This window comes from Myotis myotis, unplaced genomic scaffold (genome assembly GCF_014108235.1).
Source record: "Myotis myotis isolate mMyoMyo1 unplaced genomic scaffold, mMyoMyo1.p scaffold_m19_p_3, whole genome shotgun sequence".
Lineage (NCBI taxonomy): Eukaryota > Metazoa > Chordata > Mammalia > Chiroptera > Vespertilionidae > Myotis > Myotis myotis.
The window spans coordinates 22,631,498-22,655,028 of record NW_023416335.1 but is presented as its reverse complement, the minus strand read 5'-3'; the positions used below and the strand labels follow the sequence as shown (position 1 = coordinate 22,655,028).

Sequence of the window (23,531 nt, the reverse complement as noted above, 5' to 3'; positions counted from 1 at the left end):
CAAATAATTTTTCTCTTGGATTCATTTTATTTGGTTTTGCAAAATTAAGTCAATAGAATATGAAAAAATAAGTTTTCAAAGATTATTACCTTGTTCCTAATGACCAAGAATGTCATATTTAATTTATAATAGGAAAAAATATGAAAATGTACTAACTTTTTGAATCTGTGGGAACATATTTGGATAATTGAGCCAAATGTTCATCTAATAATCCTTTAAATATATTTTAGAAACAATAAGCATTTGACACATATGCACAAATTAACATTTGGTTTAAATATTTGAAAATAGTACCTTTAACATGAGTTATTCTAATAGAGATATATGTATTTTATCTTTTGTTTTTCAGAATTTTTGCTACTACCAAGGGTATATTGAAGGGTATCCAAATTCTATGGTGATCCTTAGCACATGTACTGGACTCAGGTTGGGATATATAATTTTATAATGAGAAAATGGAGTATTATTTCAGAAATAACTTTAAAAAAAAGTTAAATTATATTCAGGGGTTCTAACGTGAGCCATGCCTTATTGTGGAGAACTGTTTTAGGAAAAGCATAATATGAAAATTCTTGTAATCCTTTCTACCTTTATTCTGAATTAAGATTTTTGATAGATTTGGAGACCATGAAATATCAATAGCTACGCTAATACCGATTGCATTACTATTCAGTGCCACTCAGTAAGTTTGTGGATACTTAGGAATTTTTTTTCCACTTTACCACTTAAGACTAAGACTGAAAATTATCTACATTCTATTCAACTAAAACTTGACTAAATGGCATTTTATGTACTTTTTAAAAAATGTGTTTTGAAATTCATAGGGGCTTACTACAGTTTGAAAATGTAAGTTATGGAATTGAGCCCTTGGAACCTTCAGTTGGTTTTGAACATGTGATTTACCAAGTAAATAATAAGAATACAGGTGCTTCTTTATATGCTGAAGAGGATATTGATCCAAGAGACTTGCCCTTTAAAATACAAAGTGTACAGGTAGGTGATTATTTGAGTAACTGTATGGCTATTACTATTCATCAATAAAAACAATATTTTTTGACAAATTATTTATATTAGTTAATATGATAGATAGATAGATAGATAGATAGATAGATAGATAGATAGATAGATAGATAATAGATAAATGTGCCAGAAACCTTGTGACTTATAAGTCTGAAAACTAATCGTTCAAATTTCCAGAACTACAAGCTGTTATTTTTAACTGTTATCGACACTGCTTTTCCACCCTATGATCTATACCTTCATTGTCTGCAGGTACACTCCTTTCTCCATATCCATTATGTCAAAATTTTGATATAACAAATACAAATGACATTTATATAAATATTGAAGATATTTGCTGAGGAGAATCACTAGGGTCTTCTTCTAAGACAGCTGCCTTAGGGGCAGCTATCACATTTTCCTTAAGATGCAGGGTTAATTTCCTTATGCAAGGACAGAAAAGCTGCTTCTACTGGCAAAGAAGACTCCAGAATTTAGGAGTTCGGTAACCTCAGATTCATCAGAGTCTTCCCATATGTCCCCATTCAAATTTTCTCGATCTCATTTTTTCCCAATTAATACCTTCACTTTAACAGTAGACACCATGTGATGTTGGAAATTCAATTTGTGCTGTAACTAATCTACTCGTAGAAATGAGAGTCTGAGTTTGATTTTCAACCCTCTCTGATATGCAGCTATAGTAGGTAAGGTTTTCTGTTTTTTTTTAAGGTTGATAATTTTCCAGAACCAACATATGTGTGTGTGTAGGTAAGTGTGTGTGTGTGTGTGTGTGTGTGTGTGTGTGTGTGTGTGTGTGTAGGTATGTGTGCATATATGCATGCATGTAGCAAGGTCAAGTGACAAATAAATTAACCATCTCACAAGGGCTACAAAATTTATTTGTATATTTCTTTCATAAATTTTAGTGTTCAATCTTTAGCTACATTTTGACATATGACTCAATTGAATTTTTGTAGGGAGTAAGATTCTAAATTCATTATTCTTCATATGGATATCTAATTTCCCCAACACCATTTGTTAAAAAGACTATTTTTGTTCCATTGAATTTTCATGGCTTGCTTTTTTCAAAGATCAGTTTACCATAAATGTTAGGGACTATTTCCACAATTGCAATTACATTCCATTGATCTTTACGCTTATTCTTATGCCAGAACCACAACTTTTTTACTATTGTAACTTTGAATAAATCTTTGGAATCAGTAAGTGTGCATTCTTCTTTTTAGCTATTGTTCTTGCTATTCTTGTTACTATGAAATTCCAAATTTTAAAATGTATTTCAATTTCCTCAAAATGCTACCTGGAATTGTATTGATTCTGTAGATTCATCTGAGAAATATTGCCATTGAACAATATTAATTATTTCTATCTACTAACATTGAATAGCTTTTTTGTTTAGATTTTATTTAATATTTTCTGCATTGTTTGGCATCGTTCAGTCTTTAAGTAAACTTATTTTGTTAAATTTATTTTAAAAAATTTATTATTTGAATGCTATTACACATTTAATTTTTATTTCAAATTTGTATTTCTCATTATTGGTGTTAAGAAATTATTTATTTTGTGTACTGATTTTGTATTCTACAAATTTGTTGAAATTGTTTATTAGTTTTTTAATTGGATTTTGATTTTCTATTTTAAAGTCATGTCAATTTGAATAAAGATAGTTTATGTTCTCCCTTTTTAATTAGGATAACTTTCATTTTTTTAATAGCCTAATTGTTCTTGTTAGAACCTCCAGTTTAATGTTGCGTATAATGTTCAGTATAAATAGGTGAGAAGAGATATTTCTGTCTTGCCCCAATCTTAGGAAAAAAGGATTCAGCCCATTACCATCTCTCTATATAAAAGCCTAAGCCGACCCTTATGACCAAAGGATCGAAAGACCAGTCGACCAGTCACTATGATGCGCACTGACCACTAAGGGACAGACGCTCAATGCAGAAGCTGCCCCCTTGTGGTCAGTGCGCTCCCACATCCAACCTCCCTTTGGCAGGCCAACCTCCCACAGTCCCTCTCCCCCTCGACCCCCGCTGGCCAGCCAACGTCCCGCAATCCCTCCCCCCACATGGCCTGCCCAAATCTCCCCAATAGGGACTGAGCAAGGGCCGATCACTGGCCTGGCCAAGGGACCCCACCTGTGCATGAATTCATGTACCAGGCCTCTAGTCTTTACATAATACTTAGCTAAGCAATTTTTTTTCCCTTATATAACCACATTCTCTTACTCTATAAAATGGCTTTTGAGTTGTTTGGACCTGCTTACCTTTCAACAGACACATTTCCTGGCATTTTTTTATGTACCTTTGTCTTAAATGTATTGGGCTAAAATAGACTGTACCTTCACCCTTTAGGCTTATTGTTCATTAAATGAATGAATATATTATTAACTAAGTATAATCAATCCCAATCTCAAAGAGAACATGAACAAGGATTACTTCAGTCAATGTTAGACAACCAACACATGTTGGTTAAAACAAAGAAATGGTTTGGATCCTTCAATCCATTAATACATTGTTTATCTCAATTAATTTGTGTTTATGTTTATCCTCCAGTAAAGTGGTGTTATTTCCTTGTTTAAGGACTTTAATGAGAGGATTGAGTCCCATAAGCAAACTATCATGAAATATTTGGTGCTTAATTTTTAATGCAAATTATAAAAAAACTAGTTAGACCATAAGGGGATTTCATTTGCATTTTTTAAAACAAAACCCTGAAACCTCCAAGGTTAGGCCAAGAAATAGTAGGCAAAAATGAGTGCTCAATCAGCCCTAATTTTGTCTTACCGATCTTTCTCAACTTTTCCCTTTTCTTTAAATTACTATTATCATCATTTTTCTGATCTCTACTAAATCCCATAGTTCTTATTCTCCAATGCTCAACTTAATATGCTAAAGAAAATAGTTTTACTAATATGGGATGGTTTTAAACTTTAATGTGAAATGGAAAATCTGTAGACATTAAAATAAATATAAGAAAAGTGTCCTCAATTTCTGTAATTTTATCCTCCTTTTCTGCTTCTAGAGATCTGTCCAGTGTTTGTAGTTATGCTATTCTAGTAACAAGGTATTTTGAATTATTGACACTATAATCTTAAAGAGTTCACAAAGTTGTCTTACAAGTTTTCCCTAGTGCATTCCTCCTAGGTAACATAACAATAATCTTCATGTAACAATAATCATGAAGATAATTATTTCTTTGTCCTCATATTTTGGCAAAGTCTAAGTCATATAAATAATAAGGCAGAATTCAAATCCCATTGGGCTTTACATTTTTGCCTAACTTAACCACTATGATCTACGTGTATGACATCATAACCAGAAACTCATCTTGAGGTATCTATGGTGCAGTGTGAGAGTTGCTCATTTTGAATAGCTGTTGCTCACCTTTTTCTGCAGTGATTTAAAATATCATCCCTCTAAACACAGAAATGCTCCTTACACTTTCAGCATCATAGATAAAACCATACCACATAGTAATGGATAATAGCATCATGTAAGCTAATAAAAAAATCACACCTTTTATAATGGGAGTCAATGGAAGGTTTTTTGGTTTTTTTTTCAGGAAAGCAAATAATATAGATAGCTCAAAACCAATGAGAATATAGAGAATTGATAGTAAAGGAAAGTTACTTTCTGAGTAAATTAAATGGTGGATCAACTGTGAAAGAGGTGACAAGGAGATATTCTGAAAATGATTATTTGATACCTAGCTTTGGATATATATATATATATATATATATATGTATATATATATATATATATAATATTTAAATACATATAAATTTGGATTTTTCAACAATGAATTGATGTAGTGATAAACACTAATATATTTAAGTAATTCTTTAACTTTCATGTCGATTTTTTTCAGTCACCTACAGATTTCTCTAGTTATATAGAAATGCATGTTGTAGTTGAAAAAAATTTGGTAAGTATATTCTGATTTATGTCAATTTAATTAGTAATTATTTGTTTCTTCAAATAATCTCTCTTCTTTTTCTGGGACTCCTATAATTTATATATTATTTCTACTTAATGATATTTCAGAAGTCCCTCTTTTTTTTTCTTTCTGGTCCTTAAACTCTAGAATTTCAATTATCCTCTCCTCAAGTTTGTTGATTCTTTGTCCTGCCTCTTCAAATCTGTTGTTGAATCTTTCTAGTGAATTTTCACCTCAATGATTGCATTTTATAACTCCAGAGTTTATTTGGTTTCTTTTTATAATTTCTATATTTTTTTGTTTAGATGTAATTTTGTTTCTATGTAATTTTCCAGATTTCCCTTAGTCTGTGTGTTTCTTTAGCTCTTTGAGCATACTTCTGACAATTGTTGTAAAGACTTTGGTACATCTGCATTTCCTCAAGGATTGTTTCTCCCAATTTATCTTGTTCCTTTGGGTCATGCTTTTTGGTCTTTCTTTCTTTCTTTCTTTCTTTCTTTCTTTCTTTCTTTCTTTCTTTCTTTCTTTCTTTCTTTCTTTCTTTTTCATTCTTTCTTTCCCTCCTGATATAAACAATGCATCTGTTTCTCTGAAATGCATATCAAAACCTAATACAATGTAATGATTTTTGGAGGGTGGGGCCTTTGAGAGTGATTTGAGTCATGGAGGTGGTGCCCTTATCAAGGAGATTTGGCCCTTATAAAAGAGATTCCAGAAAGTTCCTTCACCTTTCTGCCAAGAAGGAAAGATGGTCATTTATGAACCAGGAAGAGGATTTTTACAAGATACCAAATCTCCTGGAGCCTCTGTCTTAGACTCACAGCTTCTAGAACAGAGAGATTCATTTGTTGTTTAAGCCCCTCGTCTATGATACTTTTAGTATAACACCTGACTGAGGAATCTTGTGATTTGGGTTGAAAATTCAACATTTGAAAAAAACAAACACCTCTTTCAGATTTTGCAGATTGGTTTTGTGCCAGGGCAGTCCTTTAATGATTAGTTAAGCTTGCTCTCAAGTTAGGGGTCAGCTGAGGTGGAAGTTTAGGACGTTCTCAGGTCTTAACTGAGCATATGTCTTGATGAGCTTTCTTATTTCATCATATACAGAACTGCTTTTGAATATCTCAGTTTTCCAAAGAGTCATAAACACCCAAGCTTCTCCTCAGGGCCTTTCATGGCCTGCTGTATATCCTCACCTACAATATCTTGCCTCAGGCATCTCACCATCTGTCATCTTCCTGACACAAGTAGTTCTTACTCCTTTTTGCTACAAGTGATCTTCAACTGCTTTCTGGACATTTTGACTAGTATGTTATGAGATTCTGGATTCTGCTTAATTTTTTTGTTTTAATTTTATTAGCACATCAGTATTGACCTAGTCACGTGGTGGTATTTAATGGCAAAAGTTTTCAGAGCCTTCATGATATTCTTTTAGTCTTGGTTCACTTGGTGCTTTTGTAGATGCCATGGCTACCTGCCTGTGTTGCCTGCAGGAATAGTAGCCTTCCTTGTTCTCCTGCTGCCTCTGCGTAGGGGATTGTAGATGATGGGCCTTTATAGTACAAAGTGTTTTCCTAGCCTACTCAGTGCCAGTGGGATTCCTGTTTACATTCTCAATGCTGTTTGTGGGAGTGGAGGTTCCTTTTTAGGGTTATTCTGCCTAGTGTTTCTATGTGGGAGTAGGAGACATTGAACATCAGGGAGTAGAGCTGTTTTATATTATCAGAGCTACACTGATACTGCCAGCAGGGGCAATGGTTCTTTCTAGGTCCAGGCAACCTGTTGTTTCAAGTTGGGTCATGAGAAGACTCCATGCTATAGGGCACAGATTCTAGTCATCAGAATGTTAGTGGGGTTCTCACTTTATCCCTACCTGGGCTACTTGTTGCCAGTGGATGTGGTGCAGCTATGTTATTCCTCTGATCCTAGCATACCTGTACAGGTACCTTTGATTTCCACTCTTTAGAAACCTCCTATAATCTTTTTTTTTTTGTATATTATTTCAGGGTTTACCATTTTTCATAGCTTTGCTCAGCTAGGAGAAACTGGGAGACAACAGTCTACACCATTCTGTCTAAACTAGATGTCTTCACAATAATGTCAAAATTTAAATTATTGTTTTTTGCAAGTTTTTTTATTAAGAGAAGAAAAGATAGTGTTTTATACTTACCTTTGCAATTTTCATTACCAGAGCTCTTGACTGTCTTTGTGTATATAAGTGTTATAGTCTTCTGTCATCTCTTTTCAACCTCAAGGGATTTTTTAATTATTATTTCTTATTTCTAGTAATGCAGCTCTGTTATTAATTATTTTTTTTTTAATTTGGGAATGCCTTTCTGTTGCCTTTACTTTTGAAGAAGAATTTTGCTGGATATAGAATTTTTGATTGAGAATGTTTTCTTTTGGTACTTAAAATTTGTAACTCTACCTGTTCTCCATTGATTCTGTTGAGAAGTCATCTCCTAATCTTGTTATGCATTATTTTTCTTCTTTGTGAGATACATTATTTTTTCTTCTCACTTTAAAGATTTATTTTATTAAGACCTTTGTCCAGTTAGTTAACTATGACGTGTCTGTGTGAATGTCTGATTTCATCTTATTTGGGTTATTGAGCCTATATAATGTGTAGATTAATGATTGTCATTAAATTTGTGGAGGTTTTGGCCATTATTTACTAAAGGTTTTTGTTTTGTTTTGTTTTTTAAAGCTACTGCTTGCTCGTTTTAAAAATTATTATTATTTTTAATCTTCACCAAGGATATTTTTCCATTGATTTTTAGAGAGAGAGGAAGAGAGAGGGAAAGACAGAGAGAAACATTGTTGTGAGAAAAATACATCAATTGGTTGCCTCCTGCACCCAACCCAGTCAGAGGCTTGGAGCAGCTTGCAGCCCAACTGAGGTATGTGCCCTTGATCAGAATAGAATCCAGGACCCCTTCAGTCCACAGGCCAACACTCTATCCACTGAGCCAAACTAGCTAGTCCACTTTCTTTTGTTTTTTGCCTTTTTCAATCTCTGTGCCCTTCTAAGGCTCCTATTATATAAATTCTGGCTTACGTAATGATGTCAAATTAATGTCCATGATTCTGTTCAGTTTACTTTTTTTTTCTTTTTTTTTTGTTGGATAATTTCTGTTGATATACCATCATGTTCAATTATTCTTTTTTCTGCTGGTGAACACCCCTTTTATGAAGTTTTTATTTTAGCTATTGTATTTTTCAACTTGAGTGTCCATTTAGTTATTTTTATAATTTTATATTTTTTCTGCTTGCTTCAGATTTATCTATAATAATAAAAGCGTAATATGCTAATTAGACCTGATGTCCTTCCTTCCAGACGAAGCCCCAGCAGGCCAGACTGTGGCAGAGGTAGCAGAGGCCTCCCTCCTCCCACCCCCCTACTTCTGGGCACAGCAAATTTTGTGCATCGGGCCTCTAATTGATATGTAATCGACACATAACCATGTAAATTCATCCATAGTAACATCAAGAAAAGCAGAGTAGATTATTAGATATGCAAGTTCGGTGTTTAATAAAGTGACACACCTTTGTAGACTTTCTATTCTGTTTATAGATTTATGAAAAGGTTATAACTTTTTACCTCTCCAAGTTAAAACTAAAAATGCTATTTTCCTCATACCTGCTAACCATTGGTTTTATATTTCTTTTTAATTTTCTAGTCAGTGAGTATACAATTTTTTCACATTGGGATTTTCAATTTCTTAAAAAAAATTACATATAAGTAACATCAAACACTTTGAAGTTTTTACTTATAAATCTCTCAAATCACCTTCACCCAATCCTAAATGTTCTATGACTCTTAATTAACATTGAAATTCTGATAGGGATTGCATCAAATCTGTAGATTGCTCTGTGAAGTAGAAACATTTTAACAATATTAACTCTTGAGCATTAACTATATTTGTATTCATTTGTGTGTTTTTTAATTCTTATAGTTTTCAGTGTACAAATCCTTCACCTCTATGCTTAAATGTATTCCTATGTATTTTATTCTTTTTGATGTAATTGTAAATGGGATTATTTTCTTAATTTCCCTTTCTGATAGTTTCTATTAGTATATAAAATATAGTTTTGTATATTTGTTTTTTATTCTGCAACATTACTGTCCTTGTTCACTAGTTCTAACAGGTTTTTTTTATGATGAGTTTGGGGCTTTCTATAACATGGTATCTGCAAATAGTGACAGTTTTACATCTTCCTTTCCCATTTGGATGTATTTTATTTACTTTCTTCCTATTTTCTCTGGCTAAGATTTCAATCTATATTATATAAAGGTGGTGAGACTGGGTATTCTTGTATTGTTTCTGATTATATGGGGAAAGTTTTCAACTTTTCACCATTGATTATGATCTTGGCCGTGGGCCTATTACATATGGTTTTTATTATGTTGAGGCATGTTCCTTTTATACATATTTTGTTGAGTTTTTATTTTGAAAAGATGTTGAATTTTGTAAAATGCATCAATTGAGATAATTATGTGACATTTCCCTTTATTTGGTGTTCTATCACATTAACCGGTTTGTGAATGTTGAACCATTTTTGCAACCATGTAATAAATCCCACTTGTACCTGGTGTAAGATCCTTTTATTTTATTTTATTTTTATTTTTTATTTTATTTTATTGATTAAGATAGTACATATGTGTCCTTATCTCCCCATTGCCACCCAACACCCCACTCATGCTCTCACCCCCCTGGTGTCTGTGTCCATTGGTTAGGCTTATATGCATGCATACACGTTCTTTGGTTGATCTCTCCCCCTTACCCCCACCCTCCCCTACCTTCCCTCTGAGGTTTGACGGTCTGAAAGATGCTTCTGTCTCAGGGTCTGTTTTTGTTTATCAATTTATGTTGTTCATTATTTTTCATAAATGAGTGAGATCATGTGATATTTATCTTTCTCTGACTGGCTTATTTCGCTTAGCATAATGCTCTCCAGCTCCATCCATCCTGTTGCAAATGGCAAGAATTCCTTCTTTTTACTGTAGCATAATATTCCGTTGTGTAGATGTACCAGTTTTTTAATCCACTCAGCTTCCAAATCTTAGCTATGGTGAATTGTGCCACTATGAACATAGGGGTGCATATATCCTTCCTGATTGGTGTTTTTAGTTTCTTGGGATGTGCTGTTGATCTCAGTGCACCAATGTTTTATTAAGGATTTTTGAATCTATGTTCATCAGAGATGCTGACCTGTAATCTTCTCTTTTTGTAGTGTTCTTGTCTGGTTTTGGTGTCAGGGTAACACTGGCCTTGTAAAATGACTTTGGAAGTGTCCCTCTCTCCTATTTTGGGGAGTTTGTAAGGTGTTTTTTTTTTAATTTTTTAATATATCCTATTTCTCACACTGCATAAATATCATATTATTTCTATAATAATTTATATTTTAAAACAAATAATTAGTTAAAACGTTTCAAACTCACTATATTAAAATTTAAACAACACAACAATAATTAAATATTAAGCAATATATATTTAGATTTAAAATGTACGATTATCTTTTTCAGTATACTCATATGGGTTCTGATACGGCTATTGTCACTCAAAAAATTTTTCAATTAATTGGATTGACTAATGCTGTAAGTGTTTGCTTTTTAGAACTTTTGCATTTGCTTGTGATACTTAAAAAATTCCCATAGTTTCTGTTATGACACTGCCTGAATACATATCTTGTGTGAATAAGGAAAAGTATATAACCATTTTAAATTCGTTTTCTAACTATTTCATAGAAATAATAATTATTGTAGATACCTAATTAGGTTACTGTAAGGATTAAATTAAATATAGCACTTGAGGTAGGGCTTGCTTAAGGACAGGCTTTTCAAACATTAATTACAACTTATTTCATTAGTAGTATGTATTTTTTATATTATAAGATTCAAAACAGATTTATAGTTCAGTTGTTTAATATTTGTCTTCAGGATAGTGTTTATTTTCACACCTAATTTCCAAATCTATTTAGACCATGATATTTGAATATATTTTCTTTATGTGTTTTATTTTAGATTTTTACTTCATTTAATATTACAATAATTCTGTCTTCACTGGAGCTTTGGATAGATGAAAATAAAATGCCAGTAACAGGAGATGTTAATGAATTATTACACAAATTTTTAAAATGGAAAAGGTCTTATCTTGTTTTGCGTCCACATGACATGGCATTTTTACTTGTGTAAGCATATCTTGGCATTACTAAATCTTATATAAAGAAAACATATTTGACCTAATTTCTGACAGTTCAAAGGTCTTTAGAGAAAGACATCTTGTGCCATTTTTCTTATAAACAGCATCATCTGAATATTATTTTTCAAAACATGGGTTTTATAAAATTATTGATATCACTGTATTTATTTGTTTGTATTTAAAATTTACTCCCTCAAACTTGTTACCATATGCCTTCTTGCCTTCTTACCTTATTGTATAATGTCCCTAACTATACATAAAATACTAATAATATTTATCTGAAGAAATGTACCTGAATTCTAAGAATATAGTAACTTGGGCTTCTTTTTATGCTTTATTTCCATAAAATAAAATAATAAATAACAAGGAAATGGAAGCACAATTGTATATTTAAACATCTCTAATATACCATATTCACACTATGCTTCCTTTTAAAAAGTATAAAACTCTCTATTTAATAAGCTTATTGTTTTTTATTAATGTCCAGAATCTATATATATATTTATATTAAATAAAATAATACATACAGGGGCCCCTTCCAAAAATGTATACAAACAGAAATAGTTGCTAGCTCAATTTTTACAATGAAATGTATTTTAATAAACACTGCCTTTATAATTATTCAAAGTGTGTGTATACATTTTTGGAGACACCCTATATATTTTATTTTTTTTTAATATATTTTAATGATTTTTTACAGAGAGGAGGGTAGAGGGATAGATAGTCAGAAACATCGAAGAGAGAGAAACATTGATCAGCTGCCTCCTGCACACCCCCTACTGGGGATGTGCCCACAACCAGGTTACATGCCCTTGACCAGAATCGAACCTTGGACCCTTGAGTCCGCAGGCCAACGCTCTATCCACTGAACCAAACTGGCCAGGGCCCCTATATATTTTAAAATCATAAACTTTTATGTTACTTTCTGCCCCTCAAGTATGCCATAACTTTGCATGACTCTATAAGGTAAATCTTTTTATTTATCAACTACATTGCCTTATTTTCTTAATTTTAAAAAATTTTACTTAATTATCTTATTATGATCTTTTAGGAATATTTTAATTTTTAGTTAATACTACATAAAACTGAATCTTCATGTTAAAAAAATCCATCTGATAATAGACTTTATAATATTTGTTTTAAAATCTATTTTATTGTTTTCAAAAGAAGCATTCACAGTCACTTCCTATGCTTTGTTACTTTAATGTTACATGGAACTATCTATGAATATATTATATAAATATTTAAATATATATTTATAGTTGGCAAATACAATATTAATTGTGTTTAGTTTTACAAATTTATATGATTGTGTTGTGTGTGTTTTTTTAAAGTTACAGAGAAAAATCAGATTATGTTGGTGCAACCTTTCAAGGAAAGATGTGTGATAGACAATATGGAGGAGGCATTGCTGTGGTTGGTATAATCTTGGCTAAGATATATAAATGAAATGCTCTTTAGATTATATGTAGTTCAATATTTTTTATTCATTTTTCTAGGTATTTAATATTTGCATAATGAACATAATAACCTTTTTCCCTGCTGCTGAGAGAAATGTTTGAACTATAGCAAGTACTCACTGAACTTCATACACATACAATTTTTGGCATTTCATCTCATGAGTTCAAAATATCCTTTTTAGAAAATTAATATAGTGGTCTATTTTAGGCTTAGAAAATTTTCATAAATTTGCATGTGATCAATATTTAATGAGTAATTGCTTTTGATTTCAAGATTAGATTTTGATCATTTTTCTTAATTATGTAGTAAACATAATTATAAACTGGGTTAAAATAAAACTTTGAGAATTATAAATTTCCTTAAAATGCTCTATGGGGCCCAGGTGAAGGATAACAGAATCAAATGCCCTAATTGGTATTATTTATTTTAGTAGAAAATCTTGGTATATTTAAAATTAGTATATTTTTGCTCCTCTTTCATAATGCCATGATTATTTTGACATGTGGAATTTACTTTCTTATTTTGTGTGTGTTTGTACAATGTCTACTAGAATTTGAGGGATGCAATGCATAGCACTCTTATTTCAGTGAACAAGGGAAGCTAAGTAAAGATATAAAAAGATGAATCAATCAAATGGAGACACAAATATCAACCTTGAAATTTACCTGTGATAGTTTGGAAAATGTGACTTATGTTTATTGGCAAGCCATTACCTAGTCTCAAAAACTGGAATTTGGCTGATTTATGCAGTCAAAACACTGAAATATAAGACTCACATGTGAAATAGGGCCTTCATTGATAACAAAGTCAGAACAGAACTCATTCTCTCTAAAGCAGTGGTTCTCAACCTTGGCTGTACATTAGAATCACCTGGGAATCTTTTTAAAATCCTGATTTCTGGGCCTCATCCTCTGGAGATTCTGTTATGGGTTGGGGCCACAACATTAGTAACAAAGACACAGAATTTCGGGACACTTTAACAATACTGAGTTCTCCTATCTATGAAATGGATAAATATGTGTGGTATATTCACATAATGTAAGCAATAAAAATAAACTACTATTAAACATGCAGTATTGATGAATTTCAAAACCTGTTGAATAAAGTAAACCAGAAGCAAAAGAATATTTACTTTATTATCCCATTTTAATGTGTAGTTAAAGATAAACCATTTTATTAAAAGTGAGAATAGAAGTTACAAATTGTGGTGAGGTAATGCCTGGAAACTTGCTGGAAAGAACTTCCTAGGTGATAAAAATATCCCATATTTTGTACAGTGTAGTAGTTATGCAGATATTTGTCACACACACACTTCACAAATATGTGTGTATATATGTACATACATATAATATTATAAATAAATTATATATAAGAATGTGTATATTTGAGTAAATATTCTATACACACATATATGTATATGCATATGTTTTACACCCATACATAATTTTAACAGAAATTTTAACCCTAAAGAGTAAGAAAAAGAAACAAATATATAACCAAACAAAATTTGATGTATCAATAGTAAAAAGCAGCAAAATGTTCTTCAGGTAAAACAGATATGACTTTTAGGTGATTTATTGGTTAGAATGAAATAAAATTTTACTAGCATATATAATAAACATGAACTCATATATACCAAACTAAGATGCACCAAGTAAACACTGAAAGAGCTACTAACAGAAATAATCATACTTGGATAATTTATCCGACCAAAAATTTAGAAAGTTTGAACAGTATTAACGAACTTTATCTAAAAGGCGTATTTAGAATCCTGATTTCTAATATTAGAGAGTAGAAGTTTTTACAAAGCAAACAGGCCAGCATATTTATAGAAAGTAACCACAAGGTGTACAACATAGGAATACTAGTGGTTGGCACGTAAGAAGTCCTTAATAAGTCACAGCTACTGCTACTATTATTTAACAGCTATTATAGTAAGCAGATTCAACAAAGGAAACTTGTCTGCTTACTTATCGCTTTTATACAAAATATTTTAAAATGCCAATGCTAAATATAATTTTAGTTTTCCATTATTTTATGTTAGAAACAAAAGTAGCCATAACAATATCCTAGAGGAAATTCTTATACTCCAGCTTATACCTTTTCAAGTTTTTGCTACTAGTCTGTTTTGGACTAAATTGTGTACTCCTACAATTCATTTATTGAAACCCCAATCCCCAATATGACTATATATTGGAGACTGGGCCTTACAGAGGTAATTAAGATTAAATGAGTTTATGAGTGTATGCCTCTAATCCAATGGGACTGGTGTCCTTATAAAAGAGGAAAAGGCAGCAGAGATATCTATCTCTATACATATACTAAAGAAGACCATGTGCGGGCACTGTGAAAAGATAGCCTTCTGCAACCTAGGGAGAGAGGCCTTACCAGAAAGCAACCCTTTGGCAACTTGACCTGGGCTTCTAATCTCCAGAAATGTGAGAAAATAAATTTCTGTTATCTAAACCAACCCAGTCTGTGGTATTTTGTAATGAAAGCCTTATCTGAGTAATAGAAACCCTATGCCAAATTGCCACAAAGGAATATCATCTCCAACACAAACCATATATTTGACTCTATCTATAAAAATAAAAGCATAATATGCTAATTAGATGGGACAGCCAAATGATCTTCCGGACATCATTCCGGATTTTCTTCCAGACAACCTTCCTGGTGAACCTGCTGTGTTGAGGGCTGAGGCAGAAGCGGTTAGGAACCATCAGGCAGACAGTTGAGCAGTTAGGGGTGATCAGGCAGACAGGCAGAGTGGTTAGGGGCAAACAGGCAGGCAGGCGAGCAGTTAGGGGTGAACAGGCAGACAGGCAGAGTGGTTAGGGGCAATCAGGCAGGCAGGAAGGGGGGGCAGTTAGGAGCCAGTAGTCCCTGATTGCAAGAGGGATATCCAGCTGCTGCTTTAGGCCAAATCCTTGAGGGATCCCTGCGAGATCTGGCCTAAACCAGCAGTCAGACATTCCCCAGAAGTCCCAGATTGTGAGAGGGTGCAAGCCTGGCTGAGGGACCCACTACCCCCGTGCAAGAATTTCATGCACTGGGCCTTTAATTTCACGATAAGATGAAAGACCAGAATAAATGAGCTAGTAAGAAGATAGAGAATAAAGGAGAAATGGCACATGGGAGTGTAGGAGATGACTTTTATACAAATGACTAAATTGAAATTTTTGGATGTTTTTGTTTTCATCTTACTGAGCTATAAAAGATAGCAAGGAACAAGAGTCATAGAGAAAGAGAAACAATTATAAAGCTACATTGATTGAATGGCTGCCACACCTTTTCTATAATATCCTGAACACAAAACAAAAAAATCTTAAATAACTATAATAATAATATATACCCTATTATTCATTATGTTACTATTTATAATATCTTGTTATTTACATTATTGAACTTTAGCAGAATCCCTCATTTTCTTTTCCATAGAATCAAGTACACCCCCTCTTCTTCCCTTCACCTTCCATTCTTCCCCAGCTTCTACCCTCTCTCTTTCTTGTCTTCTTCCTCCTCCTCTTTTATCTTCTTATTCTTTCTCTATCTAAAAATGAATGGTATATTCAACTGTGGTAATTTGATAAAGGGGCCATTTACCAATGTGCATGCAAGGTGTAGGGGCTTTGCAGTGTCTCAGGGATAGTAATAAAGTTATTTAATTTGTTACCCAAGCGAGAAGGAAAGGACAGAGACATTCTACTGGGGTCACAGAAAGTAGAGACCTCCACTCAAGAATTCAGACAGCCATAAGCACCTGGACAATGATGCTAGTAAAATTTTATTACCCTGTCCTCCCCATCAGACCAAAGTAAAGCAGGGGGGAAAGAACCTTTTGATATTATCCTTTGGTGCCATCTTGACTAGAGAGCAAGGTGGAAAATGATGGAAAGTTGATTTAGAGAAGCAAAAAGAATATACCAAAATGTATTTCTGGAAACCTCTCTTGAAGTATATTCACAAAAGTGTTATTAGATATTTGAAGACCTAGTGTGGTGTGTGGATTTTTCTTAAACTTCTTATGGTCTAGTATGGTCAAAATGTCCTATGCAAGCATCTTACATTTACAAAAAGAAAATGACAAAGGCATTTTGGGTTTTGAAAATAGCCTTAGTATGGGAATAGCTTATGATGACTGACAAATGCCAGGGCTCAGGAGCTATCTGCATAATGAACCCAGAAGGAAAGTCAGCATTCTCATTATCAGTCATTATTACCATAATATAAATTAATTCAATGGGTTAATTTATTATTTGTTATGAAACATAATATAAAAACATTGATGTAAAATATTATCTCTAAATAATCAAATTATAAATGGGCACAATTTGTTAATAATTTGACACTGTGTATATGTGTATACCTTTAAATCTTTTTAGTTAGTATAACTATGATTATAATTATTATTATATATAATTATTGGGGAAATTTTTATCTTCTTTTGGTGTCACCAAATGAACTGTATATTTAATTTTTGGTAAAATTTCAGATTTTGCTACTATATTCTTTTTATATTGATAATGGTACCTGTAACAAGTTGAGTCAACATGGATGGCACTTCTGTGGTTACATATTAGAAGCCTCTATTCCATTTTGTCATGACACTATTTTTAATAATTACATTATTCTCCCAGTAAATGAATTATCTCCTAAAATATTAGTGTGCACTTGTGTGCTTTTTTTTTCAGCACCCCAAAACCCTAAGTCTGGAATCACTTGCAGTCATTATAGCTCAATTACTGAGCCTTAGTATGGGAATAGCTTATGATGACATTGACAAATGCCAGTGTTCTGGAGCTGTCTGCATAATGAACCCAGAAGCAATGTAAGATGCTTTATTTTATATGCCTTACACCTATAGTTTATATGAAAATAAGTTTGTTGTATTTAAAGTCTAAGCTGTTGAAATAATTTAAAATGGTTGAATATAAATAGAGACCATGATAAACTTTTGAAAAATAATAGATACAGAGACAGAGCTGACTCAAACAGATTGTCAAACTGCAGCGGGAAGGCCGGGTAGGGTTGGGGGGCAGGAGGGAGGGGGGTAAAAGATCAACCAAAGGACTTGTATGCATGCATATAAGCATAACCAATGGACATAAGACACTGGGGGATAGGGGAGGCTAGGGGACTGTCAAGGGCGGGGGGAAAAAAGGACACATATGTAATACCCTTTGTAATACTTTAAGCAATAAAAAATAAATGGTTGAATATAACCTGTGACCCATGATTTCCAAATCAAAATGCATAATCCAAGTCCCAAATATCTATCTCAAAATTTCCCAATCTAGTGTCACACTTGCTTTGCCATATATGATCTAACCCCTACATTTTTCACTATGTTTACTTGCATGATTTTATCATTTAAGCCTGAGCAGATAAGCCAAATACCGGCTTGTGATCACTGTACAAGAATGATTGATTAATATGGTCTTGCCTGCATAAATCTTCTTCATTCTGCCCTGGCTCAGACTGATGTCTTGGCATCTATTGCTTTCATAGATGCTGTTATTCAGCTTTTTCTTTGTTATCAAAGGAGGCCTTTTGCAGTACCATTTTTATGCCTTAAAACATAGAGAAATTGCTATTACCATCATTATTCTTAAAGTATACTCTGAGATTTTATAAAATTAGTACCAAACAGTCAGGGATTAGGGACTCCATTATTCAGTCAGTGACTAGAGCCAGCCTCTTATTTTTCTGATGGACAATTTTGGAGGCATTTTCTGCTGTTCAGATGTCTTTCAGCAACAAACTTGGTAACATCTCACTTTCTCCATTCCCTCACTCCTGCTTCCACAATCATTTCCTAGAGGTACTTGCATTGAACTTTTTATCTCAGGCTCTGATTTGGGAGGAACCCATATAAAAATAGTTATCCCAGAAGTGGCTATAGTAAACTATTATGAAATGATTGTTGAACTGGATTAGTAAGTGATCTTACGGCAACACAGATACTTTTGGCGGGAGATGATGTACAGACAGGGCATTGTCTTGTTCTTTGGTATGTATGTCCATTAAGGTACAATAAAAACTAAAGATATTCCTGGTACATTAGGTTTTATGTGGAATCTCTGACAAGTATCAAATATTTGTAGTGCAGACCCCCAGAGTACTGTTTCAGCTCCTGGTAGGCCACTGAACCCTTGTAGAGATTAGCATGCATGTAGGAAACACTAAGTTACTATGTTACTGAAGTTGAATATTTTCATCATAATTTGTGTATATTCAGATCCACAGAATTATAATATCAAGTGGGCATATTAATCTACCTGACGACCAAAAGAGTCTATTTTGGAACAAGCTAAAAAAATCCAGATAGTGCAAGTCAATAACACAAACAGGGATTCTAGGTAAATCCCCATGGCATGACCATCTATTGCATCAATATTTCTGTCACTTCACACCAACACTCAAATGGGGGGGGGGGCCCTAAAACTGGCTGCTAGAGAAAGAAAAAAAATAGCTGTCTTGTTTTAAGAACATGTCCTCTCAGTATGTTAGTTGGAATAAAAACATGCTTAAATGTGTGACATTTCACATTGATTTCTGCATAGTGGCTTTCATTTCCAAGATGATGCCATAACTCATAATGGACGCTTTAACTACAACATAAGTTAACCAAGTTTATAGTCACCAATAGAATAAGGGTCACTTAGAAACATGGTTGTCATCATTACTTCCTGGAATTTAGACTTATAGCTTCCTTTTAAACCAGTTACTTAACCTTTAATCCGCCCATTCCTAACTTTGCGAGAAGCTAAAAGATGTAGTCATGCATGCGAAGGAATTATGTACTGAACTGAATATCAGAGGTTCTGTTATCAAGAAAATATGAGAGAATGGGGAATAAGAATATCCAGAAAATCGTTTCAAAGATTCAAGCTGAAAAGAAATTCTCCAATTTGATATAATTATTATTGATATTTTCTTTCTAATGAAAAATTAAATCGCCAAAAAATATATACCCTATGGACCAGTTCACACATAGCAAACACACCTTGCCTTGCCCGGTTCTCAGTAATATTAAATTTCTATTGCTTTCTCTCCTTTTGGTTTCTGGTACTTAGATAAAATTCATCTGAATTGTTGGCAATGTAATAATAACTTCATTCATTATGGTTAATATAACTGAAGGGTATGTTCAACCAGGATGTGACAATAACAAAAAATATCAAAACTGGTAGTTTGTTCAAAACTCCCTAATTTGTCATCCTTATGGAAATAACATGTTCCTGAAATAATCTGAATGACTAGGGTTTGAGTCTATAGCTTCAAAAACCAATAACTATATCTGTCATCAAATTACAGACCTCGATGATTACAATCTCTTTACTTGTTAAAAAGAATAATTAAAATTATAGTGAAACTGCAACCAAAAATCTACTATACAACAGTTTTAACCATGTACTCATTCATTCATTCATTCATTCCTTCATTCATTCATTTATTTTAGTGACTATTGAGCTCTTAGCTTTGTGCTAGTAAACAAAAAAATCGAAAATGCATTCTCCCGCCTGGCCAGCATAACTGAGTACTTGAGCATCAGCCCATGAACCAGGTCATGGTTTGATTCCTGGTTAGGGCACAAGCCCAGTTTGCGGACTGGATCCCCAGAATGGGGCATGCAGGAAGCAGCCTATTGATTATGTTTCTCTCTCATAGAGGTTTCTACCTCTCTATCCTCTCCCTTCCTCTCTCTAAAATCAATAAAAACATATTTTTTTAAGAAAGAAAATGCCTTTTCTCTAGAGTTAAAAGAAAAGAGCAGGACAAGATAACCAATCAATAAATAATTAATATTCCCATTTTTTATAAATATTTTTAAGAAAAATCAATGTCACTAAGGGAACAAAGAGTAGTAAGGGAGTGGTATACTAGATGTGTGCTTAGAAAAGGTATCTCTATGTAAATACTGAATAAAGAATCGGGTATGGGACTCTGGAGTTTAGGTGATTAGTTGGAGTTCGGAAAAAAATATCTGAGTTGTTAGGTTCTGGTGTTATTTAAAACCTAGAACTGAAAAGATTGTCTATGAGTAAATATAAAGACGTGGAGAAGCCCAATCTCCTTTGTCAATAAAAGGGTATTACAATATTTAGAATTCATGAAAAGAAAAGGAAGCAAAAATGAAATAGAGATGGACCACTCTGTTAGGTAGAAGCTGCAAGAGAAAACAGTGTCACAAATAACTAATATAAGATCCAACAAAATTTTATTGATTATTTATTCCGACTAAAAATATTTACTGTACGTTCTTGCACAGTTGACACTAACAAAATTGAGTATTTTTTTTTTTTGTGGTGGAATGTTAAATAGCTTTATTCCCAGGGTAGGCAGTTGATTGATACAATGCGTGTATAAAAATTTGAAGTTTAATGTATTTTTAGTCATTCCAGTGGTGTGAAGATCTTTAGTAACTGCAGCATGGAAGATTTTGCACATTTTATTTCAAAGCCAAAATCCCAATGTCTTCGAAATCATCCACGTTTAGATCCATCATATAAAGCTGGAGTTTGTGGTAATAAAAAAGTGGAAGATGGAGAAACATGTGACTGTGGGACTGCAGATGTAGGTACTCATTTGATGGCATACATATCAGAATTGCATAAAAATATTTAATTTTATAATGTTACACTGTTACTTTTCATAATTTATCGCAATTACCTTTCTGCAAAAATGTTAAGAAAGCATATAGGGATTTTAATAAACTAATGAAGGCACTTATATATTGAGGTACAGATTTAGTGGTTTGTATAGTATCTGTACAAGTGATTTTCAACATCATTAATCCTATAGCTGCGTTAAACTGCCCTTCTTGTGTTTTTTTCTTGTATTTATTCTGAATCTAAAATCCTGCACCATTCAGGAAGATATAAAGGTTTGAGAAAGAAAATATAAGAGGCACATTTCTGCCTTTGAGTATTTTAATCCAGGTCAATATTCAACTCAAAAAGATTTGGACCATACATATGCATATCCATAAAAGCTGGCTTTCATACTCACAGAAATCTTACAAAAAGCTGCTGTATAGAAGGAGGTGGTAAGAAAATACAAAAAGGGAGTGCAACGAGGGAGAGAGAAATTGTGAGACTCACAGTTGAGTAGTATGGGCAAGAGAGAATCAAGAAAATATGAATGGAATTCAATGCTCCCTACTGTAATAGCTAGGGTCATTCATGTGTACTCACCTCAGTATGAAAAAGTGTGTTTTAGGTAATTAGTTGGGTGATATGTTTTTAAGAAATTATTCCAGAGCACTCACCTGTTTTTCTTTGGATCTAAATGGAAACACCTTGACATTTTTAAATAAATATTAACAGCAGTATCTTTTGGCTTTATTACATACTAGAGGTCCGATGCACAAAAATTTGCGCACTCGGGGCAGGGGAGGTGGCTCCTCAGCCTGGCCTGTGCCCTCTCGCAGTCTGGGACACCTCAGGGGAGGTCCATCTGCTGGCTTAGCCCTGCTCCCCGGGGGATCGGGCCTAAGCTGGCAGTCAGACACCCCTCTGGCAGCCCAGGAGCCCTCAGGGCATGTCCACTTGCCAGCAGGGAGCAGGCTTAAGCTGCAGTCAGACATCCTTAGCACTGCTGAGGAGATGGGAGAGGTTTCCGCCACCACCGCTGTACTGGCAGCCATCAGCCTGGCTTGTGAATGGGCAGAGTTCCCCCTGTGGGAGCGCACTGACCACCAGAGGGCAGCTCCTGCATTGAGCATCTGACCCCTGGTGGTCAGTGTGTGTCATAGTGACCAGTCATTCCCAGTCTTTCTGCTGTTAAGGTCAGTTTGCATATTACCCTTTTTTTATATAGGATAGAGGCCTGGTACATGGGTGGTGGCCAGCTGGTTTGCCCTGAAGGGTGTCCCGGATCAGAGTGGGGGTTCCGCTATGGTGTCTGGCCAGCCTGGGTGAGGGGCTGAGGGCCATTTTCAGGCTGGCCACACCCCCTTCAGGGTAGGGGTCCCCACTGGGGTGCCTGGCCAGCCTGAGTGAGGGGCTGATGGCCATTTTCCAGCTGGCCACGGCCTGGCTGGAAGCAGGTATGTGGGATTTATTTAACTTCTATAATTGAAACTTTGTTGCCTTGGTCCCACTCGAAGCCTGAGTTGCCCGCTGGCAACCCATGTTCCCAGCCCCTCCTTGAGCGGAGGCCACGTGGCCTGGAAGCATGTATCTGGGATTTATTTATCTTCTATAATTGAAACTTTGTAGCCTTGAGCGGAGCTCAGGGTCAGCAGGGCAGGTGGGAAGCTTGGCTTCCTCCATTGCCAGGGGCAACCTAAGCCTCCTGTTCACTCCAGCTCTGTGGCCACTGCCATCTTTGGGATGGAGTGATGGTTAATTTGTATATTACTCTTTTATAGGATCATATAATTATGTCCTAAATCCATATTATATAGCTTAACTCACAAGAATCCCATGTAGATAGTAATAGCAATGATATAGATTAGGCAGAATAGTTCTGGAAAGCACTAAAAATTAATGTGCCCTACTAAGTATCATACTATGAATCATGTTAAGATCACTGAAATCCATGATTTATTTTGGTGTAACTTATTGAAATTTTTGGCCCAATCAATCATTTTATCATTATTAAAATCCTTGGGAATTTGAAAAATTGTGTGCGTGTGTGCGCACGCGTGCGTGTGAATGCATCATCTCTCCAGCTTTCTACTTTCTTATATACTGCTTTTATTAAGCCTAATAATCTTATATAATAAAGAGGTGGTATGCAAATTGACCTTCATACCATAATGCCATCACAAGATGGCGCGTGCTCAGTGGGGGTGGGGCTGGCAGTTCGGTGCACCTGCCACTGGTAGCTCCCACGGCCCAGCGGAGGGAGGCCTGGCAACAACTCCGCACCTGCCAACGGAGTTCCTCCAGCCCTGCTGGGGGG

General features: G+C 34.3%; 1 protein-coding gene across 1 annotated transcript in view; it reads left to right on the top strand.

The window, feature by feature from the left end:
* Window positions 1-23,531, top strand: part of ADAM2 (ADAM metallopeptidase domain 2) — an 84,079-nt gene that overhangs the window by 13,863 nt on the left and 46,685 nt on the right. Inside the window, exons 5-12 of the mRNA XM_036297241.1 lie at window positions 350-426; window positions 825-993; window positions 4,888-4,944; window positions 10,484-10,555; window positions 10,982-11,148; window positions 12,494-12,575; window positions 17,312-17,448; window positions 21,017-21,197. Of these exons, the coding sequence (XP_036153134.1) occupies window positions 350-426; window positions 825-993; window positions 4,888-4,944; window positions 10,484-10,555; window positions 10,982-11,148; window positions 12,494-12,575; window positions 17,312-17,448; window positions 21,017-21,197 (942 nt within the window). The remainder of the gene's footprint in view (window positions 1-349; window positions 427-824; window positions 994-4,887; window positions 4,945-10,483; window positions 10,556-10,981; window positions 11,149-12,493; window positions 12,576-17,311; window positions 17,449-21,016; window positions 21,198-23,531) is intronic.